The 17,450-nt window shown below is 38.2% G+C and overlaps 1 protein-coding gene across 1 annotated transcript; it reads left to right on the forward strand.

The window, feature by feature from the left end:
* Window positions 1-5,332: 5,332 nt before the first annotated feature.
* On the forward strand, window positions 5,333-10,053 carry LOC134745622 (UDP-glycosyltransferase UGT5-like). Its single transcript, XM_063679729.1, has 4 exons — window positions 5,333-6,195; window positions 7,945-8,164; window positions 8,743-8,962; window positions 9,465-10,053. The coding sequence occupies exons 1-4, from the start codon at window positions 5,377-5,379 to the stop codon at window positions 9,724-9,726; spliced, it is 1,521 nt and encodes a 506-aa protein (XP_063535799.1). The 5' UTR covers window positions 5,333-5,376; the 3' UTR covers window positions 9,727-10,053.
* Window positions 10,054-17,450: the final 7,397 nt, after the last annotated feature.

Below are 17,450 nucleotides of genomic sequence, written 5' to 3' on the forward strand. Positions count from 1 at the left end.
TGGTTAGAACAAAAACTTGACAGTTCCGATCAACCGAACAACACCACGTATGAAAGGAAAACAACGAATGTTTAAGACAAGGTTCTTGCAATGATCGAACTAAATATCATACCTAATATTCAAGTTATAAAATACTTTGTTCACTGCATAATATGTTTTCTTTTGCTGGATTCCTGGCTTAAAAGGTAGGTACAATAGGTACCTATTACAAAAGAAAGTCCATCTTAAATTCTAACCTACTCTTTCAAAACACAAGCCCGGTTCTTAAACATTCGTTTCACATATTCATTCGAAACGTGTTCCTTCTCATACATAGATATAAGCTCTGAAAGCTAGTGACTCTGAGCTTCTGGTTTGCATATAACATGGATAGAATTTATTTAAGCAGTGCACATTTCAGCCAAAGGTAAAGGAATACTTTGGTGAAAATGCTAAGAAATTTTGACAAAAAACTGCGAAAACAAAAAGGCGGCTCAATTTGATTGAACTAACTGTTAATATCGTTCTTAAACCGTTATATTATTTCGTTCATTGAAGAACCGGGTGATTGATGGAATGCGAACTAAAAAAAATCGTTTTCTATACCAGTAAGAAGAGGGAACGAGAGCTACATGCCTATTTTAAACTTATGTCATAAGCAATAGTTGACAGAAACTTAGGTATTGGGCATTAGCAAAAGCACTGGGGGCCCGAGTATTTAATTTCGACCGCTTGATTTTGTCACTCGTAAATCTGTGGAAAATGGCGAAACGCTATTTTTTATTAGGTTGGATGCGATTGTTGATTGCTATTCGCCCACCACGAACTTCGTAATTCGTATGAACGTATTTATATACTGTCGCAGTCAATAACTACTACCCTGTCACTTTTTTTTTTAAATAACCTGTAGTATCCCACTGCTGGGCAAAGGCCTCTCCCTTAGATTTCCAACTTAGCACACTTATTTTATTTTTATTTTATTTTATTAGATACTTACCTAGGTATATTTATATCCACTCCATTGATTCTGAATCCCGGTAATGTGTCTGCTAACCTCTTTATTGCTGCCGTTAGGTCCCAATGGTCATTATATTTTATGTTACACATAATGTATATACTAGACCACAGAGATGATACAAATCTATCCTGTCCAGTATGGACACCTGTAGGCGACAGAACTACCAACCATTGTCACAGAATAAGTAATAGTATTATCATACAGAACGGCCACGCACCGCCCAGCCCCGACTCGAATTACCTTGCCCCGCGACAGCAGATTGACGACCTTTTGCCGACCGCTCAGTACTGTTTGTAAGCAACTTACTCACATAATGACGCATGCGGCGTATACAGACGTGCCGTTCACACATAGAAACGCAAGTGATTTTTGATGTATAGCGTGTCCGCCCTGTGCCACTGTGCTGCACGCCCTGTGCCACTGTGCTAGTAGGTATTATAAAGTACTGTATTTACCTCAGTAAATTATACAATGTAATGTATTTCCAACGGCTTGGCAACACAAACATCACGCGGTACGACCGCCTCTTCTCGCAGCATGACATCGCCTGACCCCAGCTGTCAGTGACGTCACCATGACGTAAGCGCTCGAGACGTCTATACACTACAGGTAAGGGGAAACTTCTCAATTTATTTATTTATTTCGGTAATAACTAGAAAACCGTGCAACTTTTACTGGGGTCATGTTAGGCAGGTTAGGTTCCTCTTGAGTTGACCTACCTCCGGTGTCGCTGTGACGTGGTACTTCTGGGTATGTATAGACTTTTTTCTCGTTCTGTGTTGTCAATGAATTCCAAATGTTTATTTGCATATCTTATGTGAATTATATGTGTTAATAGCGTTTCTTTGTATATATCCTGTACTTTTCCGTATCTATGTATATATGGATGTATTATAAACTGTACAGCAAAAGTTTTCAGTGGTTATTTACCGTTGGCAGCCCGATCAGCTACAACACCGTTTGCTTGATCTTATTCTAAGATAGGATGCCGTTTATTAGTATTTGCTTTAAAATGCGAGATTTTTTTAGAGGAAATACACATGAGGTTATGTTCGATGAAACAATTTTTTCTAGAGGGCCCCATAACTTCAAACGTGACGTTGTTGGGAACAAACGTGACCTTGGAAGCCTCACCTGCAAGCCTTCGCATAAATATCACCCCGTGTGGTCGGGCTCATAGCCCAAGCTCCGGTCCAATAGCAGCTACATTATGTATGAGCTGAATCCTACTAAACACCACTAACCCAATCTAAAACCAACCTTATCCCATTAACTTACGATCCATATCAACGTCAATGTTCCGGGGTATTGCTTGACGAGATCGCTGCGTTTAAAAATGGATGTTATAGGTAAGTAGCTAAGGTTGGTTTTTAAGTGGGTTTGGGTCATGTCCACACGTATTGAGCCGAATGAGTGATCGTTGCGTATTTATGAGCGAGCGGTATTGAAGGCGGATTACGCCTGGATCTGACCGAGATCATAGACTGAGCGAGAGTCCAAGGATCAGACAAACCAGTATGAATGAGCTCTCTGATATGTGTACCTACAGTTGTTGAGGTCTCGTTTCACTGGTACCTACAGCAGTGTGAAAATTCAGTTTATCTGCCGCCTACCGTGCCCCCGTCAAAAAGTGCAAGGGTACTACCTACCTTTTCTCGAAGCGCTACGTCGTCTTTTTAACCCTTAACTAACTTAGGTATGGATTATACCAGATAAACAAAATTCTCAGAATAAATAATAATAATCGGAATAATTGTCAATAGTGGACTTTTTACATACAAAATTTTAATTTCATAGCTCTTAAAACACTAGATTTTATTGATATCTAAAATACCCCGATGTCGTCACTGACTCACTGATGATCATCAAAGTTCTTAGGGTAATTCCTGAAGCCATAGAAAGCTGAAGTTTGGCATGCATTTTCTTCTTCTTCTCAATTTTCGTCCTTATGGTAAGCGACAATGTGGTACCTTTTGATTGGAAACTTCACATTTACTTATGAGTTTAACCCCTTACTGCATGTAATAAAAATATTTGTTTAAATTTGAACTTTAATAGCTGTCAATAGAGTAAATTCTCGCTTGCAGGAGAGCGAAAAGAAGCAAAAAAAATTATTTTACTTAAAGTTTTATAGTTATTTGGTACATATTGAACTTATTTATCATTTAGACACATATGTTTACTATTTATTGGACCATACGAATATTTTGAATATAGTGGTAATCATGAAATAAAAGTATTTTGGCTATTTCCATATCCGGTTTGATGAGTAAATGTTAATTGTACGATGTATGACATGACACAAAGTTTTTGATAAGTATGTCACAATTTTTGTGATAATAGTAGTAGTAGTAGTAAATCACTTTATTGTACAAAACAAAAATTGTTAACATGAAATTCATATAAATTTAGGTACAAAGGCGAGCTTATCCCTATAAGGGATTTCTTCCAGCTAACCTTAGAGTAAATGAGTGGAAAATTCGAATTAGATAGATAGACAAACTTACAGAACGTACAATAATATTTAAAAATTTAATTTTCTACATATGAAACACCTCATGAAGGGAGACCTACCTCTATCACTCAAACGTAGGCTCATGGACATGTGCATACTTCCAGTCCTCACCTACGGTGCTCAGACTTGGTCTTTGACGGAAGCTCAGAAGTCCAAACTCGGGGTTTGTCAGAGAGGTATGGAGCGCAGCATATTAGGTGTGAAACTCGGGGATCGCATCCGGAACACCACGCTGCGCTCTAAAACCCAAATAATAGATGTAGCTCGGAAAGCGGACAAGTTAAAGTGGGACTGGGCTGGTCATGTCTGCCGCATGCCGAATGACTTGTGGGCCAAAATAACCACAGAGTGGCTGCCCCATGAGTCAAACCGGGGATCCGGCAGACCTCGTCGGCGATGGCGGGATAACTTGGACTCCTTTTTGAGCGACTGGCCAGATGTAGCTCAAAACCGGGAGGAGTGGAAGAAGAGGGGGGAGGCCTTTGCCCAGCAGTGGGACACAATAGGCTCGTAATAATAATAATAATTAATTTTCTGTTAACATAGTGTAATTATCCTATAGTAAAATGCGGATATTGCAAAAATCATTTTTTTTATTAGTGCCAATTATAGCATATTTTTTGTTAGAGTCTGTTCGGAAAGAGAAGTCGTGGAATGTAAATTGGGTCCCATACAATCCACGACTCTTCTCTGTACGCACAGACACTGTTCTAAAATTAATTGAAAAGCTATTTTCCCAAAAATTAATTTTCCAAACGTATTCTTAGCCGACGAAATATTGATAGATAGATTGAAAGTTAAATTTAGAAAAATAAACAAATAATTTGTAATTGTAAAGATAATATTGTAATTGCAAAATAGGCAAATTTGATACATAGGTATATTTTTAAAAGATAATAAATATTCTGGTTACGTCTTTTACGTGATGTAATTATAATCATAAGTATAGGAAGTATAAGTTAATTGTCACGTTTACTGATATAGGGCCAGAACTGTCATGTTATTGTCGAGGCTAGGACAGAGAAAATTTTCACAGGAATATTGCTAATAAAAAGGTTTATAGATGATATTACTGTTGGTTGGGACTCGAGTCCTTTGAGTCCTTTGCCTTAAGACTCGACTCAGTTTCACTAGAGTTATATTGACCGGGATATAGACCGGATATAGACAAAAGGTAATCACGGTCTATATCCCGGTCAATATAAGTCTAGTGAAACTAACCGTGAATCATTCAAAACTCTACTCAGTTTTTCAGACTCTTATAATTCAATCTTAACTCGAGTTATTTTTAACTTGTTAGTGTCCCGAGTCTTTTGTAGAGACTTGAGTCGTTTTCAGAGAGCTCTTGATTTTTTTTTACAAACAATTTCGAAATGCATTGTCTTTATGTAAAATTTGTAGATTATGTACACAAATCATACAGCAACGCCTAATTTCTTTACTGCTATTTAGGAAAAACCTATAAAATTGTTGACGGAGTCTTTATTCGGAGGCTCGAGTCCTTTTGAGTTTCTCTTAAAAAAGACTCGACTTGGGTCTTTAAAGACTCAGAAGTGTTTTAAGCGCCGAGTCTCGTTAAAACGAGCTGTTCTTCAAATTCAGACTCAAAGGACTCCAGTTCCTACCAACACTAGATGATATGGAACTTGTAGAAGCCCACATAGGATTTAAAGTAGGCAATAACTAGGAAGTGTTACTAAGTACGTTTATTTTTCATCACAAAAAAAAATGAATGAAAAAACAGTATAAGTAGAAATAAGTCGTAAACCCACAGTTCGTGATCATGCAGTAAGCACGTTTTTACTATGCACTCAGAAATTGCAGTGTGTACTGATTCCTCGCATTTGTGACATTCGGCTCGAGAATGGTGGGTGGGTGGCGATGCGCGTTTATAATATGCGCCTGCGCGTGGTACGGAGATACCGCGCGAATACTCATCGTAGTGCCAACTCCTTCTATTAGCCATCAGGTAGTATTCCGCCCAATAGCACATGAGTTAGCAAAGCGTCATCGTGTTGTTATTTTGACAACTGACCCAGCCTTTCCAGACCAGGCCCCGCCGAATCTCACAGAAATTGACCTACACGAATCCTACGCTCCATGGATCGACCGCTTTGTTAAAACCGCCTCTGGAAAGCGAAACGATTTATACACACAAATTAATACGGGGTATGATCTCATGTTAGAAATATTCCCAAAGCAAATGAAAAGTGAGGCTGTAAAGAGGGTGTTTGAAAAAGAAAAACAGTTCGATCTAGTGATCACAGAAGGGTGGACGAGACCGGCACTAGCATTGTCTCATGTGTTCAAAGCGCCTGTTATAATGATAAGTAGTTTTGGGGGAACAGATGAACAATATCATCTAATGGGTGCTCCTGTCGACCCAATATTGTACCCAGACTATCTGCGCACGCGGCTGTTCAATCTTACATTATGGGAGAAAGTGACAGAGTTATATAATAGATACAAATTAAATCGGTTAAAAATGGCGTATGAGGAGAAGGAAGATGTGATGCTTCGTGTTTTGTTTGGAAAGGATACGCCTCCGTTAGAGGAGTTAAAGAATAATGTGGAGTTGCTGATGGTGAATATAGATCCTGTGTTTGAGGGCTACCGCCCTGTGCCGCCTAATGTGATACATTTGGGGAGCCTTAATTGTGCACCGTCTAAAGATCTGCCTCAGGTAAGTAGAAACAAAGTGTCAAATATTATCAGAAACCACTAACAATACTTATCTAAGGGCACTTAGATATTATGTAATGTAATGGAAAATCGAAAATGGTTGGAATAAATTGGGACACATTTTTTCTTATTAGAATCAATAGTGCTCATGATTCTGAGTAGAGACATTAATCTAAAATTTCTGGGAATCCTAAGAACACATGAACTTACAAGTGTGTCACATGAAATAAGAGGTATTATTTTTTTAAGAGAGTATTTTTTGTTAAAAGGTATAAATTATTCTAATCACAATGAATAGTCAGAAATATTTTCACCGACCTATTGTGTTTGCTAACGTAGGTAACTTTGTTACCGTCTGAATACAATTAACTGAAATTCATAACACTGCAGTAATGAATCCACTTGTGATTGTTCAATGTTGATGCAGTGGACTGCCAGAGTAGGCTGTCCTCTTAAGCCAAATAGCGTCTCAAAGACAAATGCATTTGAAATTGGAATTCTCTGATAATTAACTTCAGGCACATGTTTTCATTCCGTTTTCATTTCAGATACCGCTAATTGGCTCATCAGGGCAAGTCCAAATAAATGGGTTAACCACATATAACTAATTATTATGATGATATTGAGTAACAAAAGTGATTTGTAATTCTTGTATAACTTTTTTATTTAAAAAAAAGTAAGATCAGCTAGAGATAGCTGATCACACACAGTCAACAAGTTACTATGTATCTACTTATCTGCTCATAAAAATTAAGGATAGGGACATGATTTGATGATGAAAAGGTCAGCGACAGTCACGGAAGCGTTGGTGGCCTAGCGGTAAGAGCGTGCGACTTGCAATCCGGAGGTCGCGGGTTCAAACCCCGGCTCGTACCAATGAGTTTTTCGGAACTTATGTACGAAATATCATTTGATGTACCAGTCGCCTTTCGGTGAAGGAAAACATCGTGAGGAAACCGGACTGATCCCAACAAGGCCTAGTTTCTCCTCTGGGTTGAAAGGTCAGATGGCAGTCGCTTTCGTAAAAAGTAGTGCCTACGCATTGGCGTAGGCACTACTTCCGCCCGCTTGGCAACTAAACCCAAGAATTGTCTTGGGTTTAGTTGCCAAGCGGACCCCAGGCTCCCATGAAGCGTGCAAAAATGCCGGGACAACGCGAGGAAGATGATGATGATAATCGATATTGTGTCAATAATTTACTTCAATCACTGAATTACACAGAGACAGAAGCTATTATACAGAGTGTCACCTAACCTTAGTTTATTTAAGTTTTTAGTTTTAAGTATTACATTTAAATTTTAAATTTATGTTATATGATAAAGTATGACTTGCATACGAAACAAAATTCTGTTGTACAAATTTAATGTAACTGGTTCCCCGCGATACAGGTGCAACCTAGTGCGGGGGCCCCTGGTAACTATGTTTTGTAAATCTGTTTGTGAAATAAACTATTCTATTCTAATATATAGTCGTGCGTTCTTATCATAATCAATTCCTGAATAGAATATTTGAAATAATATTTATAACACATTATGCTCCTCTTTAGACTTTTCTATCTAAACGTAATCCATACCAATAAGTATTATAAATCCAAAAGTAACTCGTGTCTGTCTGCTTGTATAATAGTTAGAGGCCCAGGTAAGGGCATGGGATAGTTTTATCCCGAAAACATCCCCTAAAGGAGTGAAAGGGGATTGAAAGTTGATATTGGGAACGAGTACTATTTAGATACTTTCCTTGATTGTTCCAGGACCTAAAATCATGGATGGATTCCTCAAAGCACGGAGTCATCTATATGAGCTTTGGAACGAACACGGATCCGTCGCTGCTTCCACCGGAGCGTATGGCGATCTTCATTCGGGTCTTCGAGAAACTGCGGTATAATGTACTGTGGACGTGGAAGGAGCCGCCAGAGGGACTACCGGCTAATGTGCGGACGTCAGCTTGGGTTCCGCAGTCTGATCTGCTGCGTAAGTATATATTATTGTTTGTTGCCGGTCCCATATTGGGATACCCTCCTACAATTTAGGTGGGAATTAAATCTTCTCGGGTCCGTGGTGTAGGGTTGGAGCCGGCGTAGTTTTTATCGCGTATATATATATATATCTTTACTTGAAAATAATTGTAGTGTATAACTAGCCTTATGAACCGATTTTGCATGTACAACCAGCCTTAAAGTTTGTAGTCTATGATTGTTCATTATTTTAGTATGTGGGTATTTTTGCACTTTGTAATTTTTCCTCAGTCACCCGTTGACCACGAACGCTGTAAAGAGTTCGAAACGTCGGGATGTATTATAAATTTAATATACACGATATAATCCGTTTTCATAGTTTTATTTCATTATATATTATGACTTAATAGTAGTTTATGTGACTGCTACAAAATGCCTTATTATATACAGTTACATACACTGCTTTATAAACACACTATTCTCTCTTTGATGTGTTCAGGAGCCAGGAACCGCATGTTACGACTGCTTAAAATTTTTGCTGACGATTTGCGTCTCACAAAAACGTTAGGTACTGATAAGTTGTTTGTTACGCAGGCCATAAGAAGCTGGTCCTATTCATCACCCAAGGAGGCCTGCAATCTACAGACGAGGGCCTCCGCGCTGGTGTGCCTCTTCTAGCTTTCCCCATGCTTGTTGACCAGTGGTTTAATGCTGAGCAATATGAGAGGCTTGGTGTGGGGCGAAGACTGGAGTTTGCTTCATTCACTGATGATCAGCTACGGGAAAATATTGAAGAGCTGATAAAGGACAAAGGGTAAGATGTTCTTTAAGTATAGTTGTTTATGAAAGATACAATAGGGAAAACTCCCCGTGAAGTTAGCGATATATCTGGACTTGGCTCTTGGAGTTTACGAAGACGAATCAGCATTGCCATCTAGCGGTGCAATGCGGCCAGCCTTCTGGGCACCGTACCGAGCGACTTCGAGTTAGGGCAATTTTTTTATTTGTTTTTAATTTTTAAGTGTTTCTTCGTTATTAAAAATAGTTTACGAAGTATATCGTCATAATTTTAAATAATTGTTGTCTGTCAAATATTCTATCTTATACGAGCGAGTAGTTTGACCACTGTCGCAATCATGGCCGCCATTAGGTACTGACGACTTTAAAGTAGGCTAGAAGATTCTGAAATAAGACCCAAATTTTATAATAATATATGACCAAAAACAAGCCAGAATAACGTGAGCATGGTAGCGTGGCGAGTGAAACTTATGAGAATACACATGCTTACATAACTCTTATATATTTTTTAATTTTAGTTACCGCTCCCGCTCCAAGCTTCTAAGTGAAGAGATGCAAGACCGCTCAGAGTCGTCACTCGAGCGCGCAGTCTGGTGGATGGAGCGCACATTGCGGCGTCGCACGCGCAGGCGCGCCCCCGCCGTACGCGTGACCTGGCTTACGTTCATCGATGGAGACATAGTAGCGGCAGCTCTTGTGTTGATCATTAGTGTGCTGCTGGCGCTTTTTGGCCTATATAAAATGTTAACTAGAAGAAGTATGAAAGTCAAAACTACTTAATCGTAAAACAGTTCACGCCGTTTTACCTTTTGAGTGTTGTGTCATCAAATCTTCAATTTTGGAAGTGGAGAAGAAACTAGCAATAATTTTAATGCAAATAGTCTAAGTGGTATTTCATGTGGATTTAAAATTTGGTTGATTTCAAGCTTATGCTCATAAAGTTGCTTAAACCGAATGAACACATCACAAATAATAAAAATATTGTTATTGCATCTTCCGTATTGCCGACTGTTATTTGTTTATGTTTGTGTAAAAAATGAAATTAATTATTTTATTGTTTTTTTTTATCAGTATACAAATTTTAGACCCAGTAGTTTCGGAGATAAATGGGGTAATGGTAATTTTTTGCTTATTTTCTTGAATAACTTCTAAATTGTTTATCCTAAAATTATAAAAAAATATATTTGAGATTCAAACAATGACCTCTTTCATTTAATATGTAACACGATATAGTTTGAAAAACTTTATTTTTAAATTTTCTCATTTACCCCCAAAAGTGGCCCCCATTTTAAAAATTCATTTGTTTACGTTACATGTCCGTCTTTGGGTCACAAACTTACATATGTATACCAAATTTCAACTTAATTGGTCCAGTAGTTTCGGAGAAAATAGGCTGTGACAGACGGACAGACAGATAGACAGACGCACGAGTGATCCTATAAGGGTTCCGTTTTTTCCTTTTGGGGTACGGAACCCTAAAAAACCAATAGGCACGATAAGAGTACGCGCGTGTATGTTTATATTCTAACACGAATTCGTGTTTGATTTATGAAATCATCATACAATCCGACAGCAACGGGAGCTGTCAACTCGGTTAATTCGAATTTATCGACGAGAAATATTTGTCCATAATTACACATAGTATGTTTATTCGTAAGTATCTGTACAAATTAGAACCTTATTGTTGAGCAAAAAAGTAAAAAATCGTTTGAATATTTTTGATGTTGTGAGGATGTACCTAAAACGGACAGTGAACTTTTATCAAAAATTAAATTATGACCTCTCTTTCGGTCATACTCATAGTAGTACAAAATTACATCTTGCTTTGTTTATGGATTTAATGACCTTATTTAACAATAACATTGCAGAATAATAATGACTCGAATAATGATGTACAGTCGTACGAACGAGTTAAATCATACAGGATGCTTCATTTAAATGGGAAGGGGGAATTCCAATTTCTACAAATCATATTCTTTTTTATCACTAAGAAAACTAGCACAGCTGTAACCTATGTTTTACCATTAACAACATTAGTAGTATGTCGCATTATCCTAATATTTGTATAAAGATGAAAGATTTTATTCAGTACCTAAAATAACCTAAGCTAACAACCATGGAGACTATATCATCATCATCATCATGTCAGCCGATAGACGTCCACTGCTGGACATAGGCCTCCCCCAAGGCTCGCCACTCCGACTGATCCTGTGCCGCTCGCATCCACCGAATTCCCGCGACCTTCACCAGGTCGTCGCTCCACCTCGTTGGAGGCCTACCGGCAGTTCGTCTTCCGGTACGCGGACGCCACTCCAGAACCTTCTGGCCCCACCGGCCATCAGTTCCGCGAGCAATGTGCCCCGCCCACTGCCACTTAAGGTTTGCAATTCTGCGAGATATGTCGGTGACCTTAGTTCTACTGCGGATATCATCATTTCTGATTCTATCACGCAGAGAAACCCCGAGCATAGCATGGAGACTATATAAAGGAGCCAAATCTCTATGTATGAAAAGTGTCCATCAAAAAACAGTAATTAGGCGGCGCTACCATACACCGAAATACTACCAAAACCAACCTACGTAATTTGGTCGTGTTATTTGTTGCCATATATGGTTCATGTTATACTCATGTCCCAGAGCCTAACTAGCCCGTGGTGGAATGTCCCGTGGTGGAATGTTATCGATCCCAGTGCGCCCTCACGAACGGCTAAGAGGGTTAAACGCCGGAGTGGGTTTAGTGGGTAGGGCCAATTCTCCCCCCCTCTCGCCAAGAGAGGGAAAAGGAGCGGCGAGTCCCACACACCGTGCGTAAGTGCATTCCCACTCCGACAAAAAAAAAAGAACCTAATTAGCGCCACCGGAGAGATTAGGAACTATTATTTAAAGCTGAAAGCGGTCACTTTTGCAACAATTGTGCCATAAGAGATTGCGATCCTTTCTATACCATCCATACTAACAACATTAAGCCAAGACGCTTAAGTGGCACATGCGCCTAGCCTAGCCGGCAGCCACTACCATACAATCAAAGTTAGGTTAGGACTTCCGGTTCGAACGCCATCTTGATAGTAGCCTCGTGATTAATTCCTTTGTTTTTTGCTCATTAATATTGTTTAAAGTGTAATATCGATAGCTTTATTATACAATAATCTAATGTGGTAGTGTGCAGTGAATGGAGAATTAATCTCAAAGCGTGTTTAACCACCATTTTGGAGTCAACGGCCGGTAGCCCACGTGCTTCTCGTAAAATCCAGCTATCGGTTTTACGAGACAACTACAACAACCACCGAACAGCGTCGTGCTCTAAGAGCATTTATTTTGTTCTAACCCTTTTACGTGACATTGGCTACGGGCAACACCGCCCTCAAGTCCATCAAGAAAAGAAAAGTTAGGTTATCATTTTAAAGCGACATTAAAGTAACATAATATGTCTATGTCTGATACTAGTTTTTAATACTAGAAATTGTATTACTCATACAAGGGCATTTTCACTTAACAGTGTACCATTTACTTTTTATCGAAAATCTCATCATCATCATCATCACTTAAGAGCTTTGCTCTTGTCGGTGGAGTAATTGCCAGTCCTTTCTTTCCTGAGCCAGCACCTTACCAGCAAACTTACACCCAAAATTTGTATGAAAAACTGGGGACACTTTTTTTCTTTGTCTCATTCAATAGTACTCGTGATTCTGAGTCTAAAATAACCCAAAAGTTGATAGTTCGAAAAAAGTAAATGGAAAGTGCCATTTTTTCTGAAAACCCCCACAAATAAGAGACAGTTTGTTTTACATACAAAACTTGAGATGAAATCACCAACCAGGACGATTGTCAAGGTCGCATCAAAACCAGTTTAAAATCGTAACACGTTGTCAAATCTGAATTGGGCTCCTATTACCCAACTCCTACTAACCAGTAGTGATGTAGTTTGAAGAAGTTTTGATGATAGTTCAGTTTTAATTTTAATAAGTTACTTATTGGCCCACCTAGTTGGCTCGTTGTCTTGGTACAAATAAAATAATAAAGTTTAAATAAACGAAGTTAAACCCATTTAGGCGCGTTTAGGTTATAATATGATTATTTTCAGGGAGTGTATAAAAATATTTCTAACATTATTTTTTCATATACTCGTATTATATTTAATATTTCATCTTGACAACAAAATATTGCATACCAATCCCGGATAAAAAAGTCCAATAGCTAAAAATAGTCTTATGGAAATGCATAATACATGAATAAGCGGCATTGAAGGTCGGGGTTTTTAAGGCCGTTCCATCGGTTTGCCGCTGTCTCTGTCACATTTCGCAAGAAAGAACGGGAAAGATCATGCGCGCCAAGTGTCAATTTTGATCGAATTTTGTCGATTTTTATTTATTTTAAAAACGTTACCCTACAATATCGAAAATCGAAAGCTATGAAATTACTATTTAAGTTAAGATTGTTTTTTCTTCTTTTTTTGTTTATAGTATCACATAAATAAATAACCGAGTAAAGTTGGATTAAAAGTCCGAGTTAGAGGTTACTTTGGGAATGATTTGTATCGAGCGAAGTGTCATAAATATTAATTCGTGTATCGGAACCTATGTTATTAAAGATAATATAGTCAAGAACTACATATATTTTTTCCACGTCTACGAATATCAACGCCTCTTAGAACAACAGGATTATATAAGGAGATTTTTCGCCTTCTGGCTCAGGGAACCTTAAGGGAGTTACGTTTACGTTTAGGTATATAAGATAGTTTAAGAGAGTTAGTGAGTATTATTTTTACATCTATTTAAAAATTACAAAAAATTATCACATTAGTCGTGAGCACGTCTATTGCGGAACCCCGAAAATTGCCAAAAATGGTTTACTTACTAAAATACATTAGTACGCGGCCCTCGGAGTAGGGTTTAGGAGAGGGGGGATGTTTAGGCAATGATATGATTAGTTTAAGGGAGTGAGCAAACGAACTTCTGTATTCCGGCCGAGCCGCATACTGATAAGGATAAGTTATCAACGTGTATTATGAAAATCCGGCCAAGTGCGAGTCGGACTCGCGTTCCAAGGGTTCCGTACGTTACACAATTTTTAACAATGTGTATTTTTAGGGTTCCGTACCCAAAGGGTAAAAACGGGACCTATTACTAAGACTCCGCTGTCCGTCTGTCCGTCCGTCTGTCCGTCTGTTCGTCTGTCTGTCTGTCACCAGGCTGTATCTCATATATTAACCGTGATAGCTAGACAGTTGACATTTTCACAGATGATGTATTTATGTTGCCGCTATAACAACAAATACTAAAAACAGAATAATATAAATATTTAAATGCAGTTGCAAATGGGGCTCTTATACAACAAATAACGTGATTTTTTTGCTGTTTTTTCCCGACATGGTACGGAACCCTTCGTGCGCGAGTCCGACTCGCACTTGGCCGGTTTTTATGTGAAACGTGAGTTCGTGAGTTTATCTTAAAGGGGCCCACTGCTTATCAGTCCGCCGGACGACATCGGCCTGTCAGTTAGAAAAAAAAATTGACAGTTCCGAACAACTGACAGGCCAAAATCGTCCGGGTGACTGATAGTCAGTGGGCCCCTTTAAACAGATGAAACATGAAAAACTACACAAAAAATACTTGTGATAGTCACTAGCTGAAACAAAAGGAAATCAATCTGCATATGAATTTATAGTTCTCTACATGCTTACCACTCACAATCTGTACGTCAAATTACAAATCATTTTCAATCTTATTCCTAGCAATTAAGCTTCAAATTTAATTTCGTCTGATTGCATATCCGATCCGATCCGATTCTCTTAATACTATAACATTCATAAATATGTACACACACTTCCCTAAATGTGATTAAAGTATGATATAAATAAACGGGTATACACGAATCTGACCGCCAGTGCAGTGTATTCCTTATTATGAAGACTTAAAGTCGATTATTCCTTACATACGAAGAACGTGAAATATTTAGGTGTGGGAGCATTTTGTTCCGATCCGGTTAGAGGGTGTTTATGAGATGCCGTTTTCTCAAATTTATTTGGGTCACCTGTAGTTTTGAGAGGGTTAGGAGACTTACAAAAGTAGCTATAAAAAGCCTAGATTAAAGAATGTACCATTAGTGTCCATCACAAATGCTGATTTTAATAAAACTTGTAATATCTGGGGCGACCAACTGGGACACGTCCGTTCGGAAGGCCTAAGTACCGGTGGATCGATGAGGTCCAGAAAGACCTAGGTGACATCCAAGTGGCTGAATGGCGTCGGATCGCACAGGACAGGAACGAATGGCGAAATCTAGTATCGGAGGCTAAGATCCACTTCGGGTCGCTGAGCCAGCGAAGTACTTAAGTAAGTAAGTAATATCTAGCATGAGATTTATACTGGAGTAGCATTCAGATTTTAGGAGGATAGTGGATGACCATTTTTCCATAAAACGTAGTCCCCGTTTTCCTCCCTGGATATTACTCATACCCATAATCTTTATTGCATATCACATTGTATCTTAACCTATACTTAACATAGAATTGTGTACATGACACCCTGTAGGGCACAGCAAACAGTTTATTCAAGAGGAGAACGAGGTTTATGTACAAGGTTATATAATGGGTACTTTATTAATTATAATTATTGGTCGTGAAAAAATTCATTTAATGTATAATAGGCTTTTTTAATCAGGTGTTCTGTTAATTTTTTAAAGAATTAACATTATGGAAAATACTTTTACACAATTGATCGTAGGTAGGTGGTTAATGTATTAACCATAGCGTTTTGTTAGACTTTTTTAATTTTTTTGATCAATAAAAGAGTTACGAGCGAAATACAAATACCACTATAGGGACCGTGCGCGTTGGAGGGTCTGCCATCTTATGGCCTGAATCGGAACCATAAACATGTACACATGCACATTGACACTTCACGCCAAAGCAAGTGCTGCCATCTTGTGGGCTACTTTAGAAGCATAAACTACACATTTAGGCCTCGCGCCAAAAATCTGACGGCTCCTGTGCTGCCCCCTACAGTTTATGCACGCATTTTATTAATAATTAAAATATCGATATATAGGTATATTATATATATATATATAACATAGCTGTAGTTAATATAGATCTGAGTAAGTAATAATACTTTCCTTTATGTACCTACCAGAGATGAAAATGAGGAAATATAATGGTAGATGCTCTGTGGTTAACCCATAAGGGTAGACGTCCTGTGCAAATAACCTAATTTGGAGATCTACACGATTACAGCGGGCCTAGCCAACATGCCAATCGTTTGCGCCGTAGCTAACGAAACGGTTTTGTCTCTATCACCCTTCCATATTTGTGCGACAGAGAGACATTAGCGTTTCGCATATTAAATCACATTACTCTAAGAACAAATTAAATTATTTTCTATGAAAATATTTTAATTTGTGGTTTTTCAAGTAGACACACTACTATTTAAACTATAAACTGAAATAAATGTCATATACGGAGGAAAAATTGACCAAAGCCTCCAGTCTCCAGGGGGCGCCACAAGCCTTCGGGAATTGTCATATACTTGGAAATTTCGATCCATGCCACCGTGACCGGATAGCCGAGCGGTTCAGGCACCTGTCCGGTAAACGGGGTACGCTGGTTCGTTTCCAGCTCTGGACACTGGAGGCTTTGGTCAATTTTTCCTTCGTATATGACATTTATTTCAGTTTATTTCAGGTTAAATCACATTTAAAATCGGGTCTAACGCGAATTTATTTTGTTACCTTTATTAATGTTAAACGTTATATTAGCGTTTTATTCGAAACGATTGGCATCTTGGCTAGGCCCCCAGTTGTGAATTGGGTTAAAGTGTAGAAGTACCTAAATCAATATGTTGTAGGTACTTAAAGTCATTTCCAGTTGAAGTTGTAACTAGTGATACTTTTTTTTTTTTATACAGACGTCGTTTAAAAAAATAATAGAATACTAAATTCCGAGAAAAATGCACGTGATACCTACTATATAAAAATAGGTGGGTCTCTATTGTTTCCCATATAGTTTTAAGTCATAATGTATCATGAAATAAAACTATGAAAACGGATTATATCGCGTATATTGAATTTATAATACATCCCGACGTTTCGAACTCTTTACAGCGTTCGTGGTCAACGGGTGACTGAGGAAAAATTACAAAATGCAAAAATACCCACATACTAAAATAATGAACAATCATAGACTACAAACTTTAAGGCTGGTTGTACATGCAAAATCGGTTCATAAGGCTAGTTATACACTATAATTATTTTTCAAAGATATATATATATACGCGATAAAAAAAAAAAAACTATGCCGGCTCCAACCCTACACCACGGACCCGAGAAGATTTAATTCCCTCCTAAATTGTAATAATGTATCGTTTGTCCACATTTTCGTTAGTCATAATTTGGTTTTTAACAGAAACGCGTAACTTTTCAGGATTGCCATAAAAAAACCTAACCTAACCTAACCTATCTATAGGATAACCTGAGGAAAATCCTGAAAAGTTAACGGTTTCAGAATTATG

Source organism: Cydia strobilella, chromosome 11 (genome assembly GCF_947568885.1).
Source record: "Cydia strobilella chromosome 11, ilCydStro3.1, whole genome shotgun sequence".
Classification (NCBI taxonomy): Eukaryota; Metazoa; Arthropoda; class Insecta; order Lepidoptera; family Tortricidae; genus Cydia; species Cydia strobilella.

What these genes read in the sequence shown, in the direction of transcription:
- LOC134745622 (XM_063679729.1), top strand. Translation starts at nt 5,377, where the DNA reads ATGGTGGGTGGGTGGCGATGCGCGTTTATAATATGCGCCTGCGCGTGG. An exon ending in TCCGCAGTCTGATCTGCTGC is followed by an intron (nt 8,165 to 8,742) that starts GTAAGTATATAT and finishes TTTGTTACGCAG; the next exon opens with GCCATAAGAAGCTGGTCCTA. An exon ending in GAGCTGATAAAGGACAAAGG is followed by an intron (nt 8,963 to 9,464) that starts GTAAGATGTTCT and finishes TTTTAATTTTAG; the next exon opens with TTACCGCTCCCGCTCCAAGC.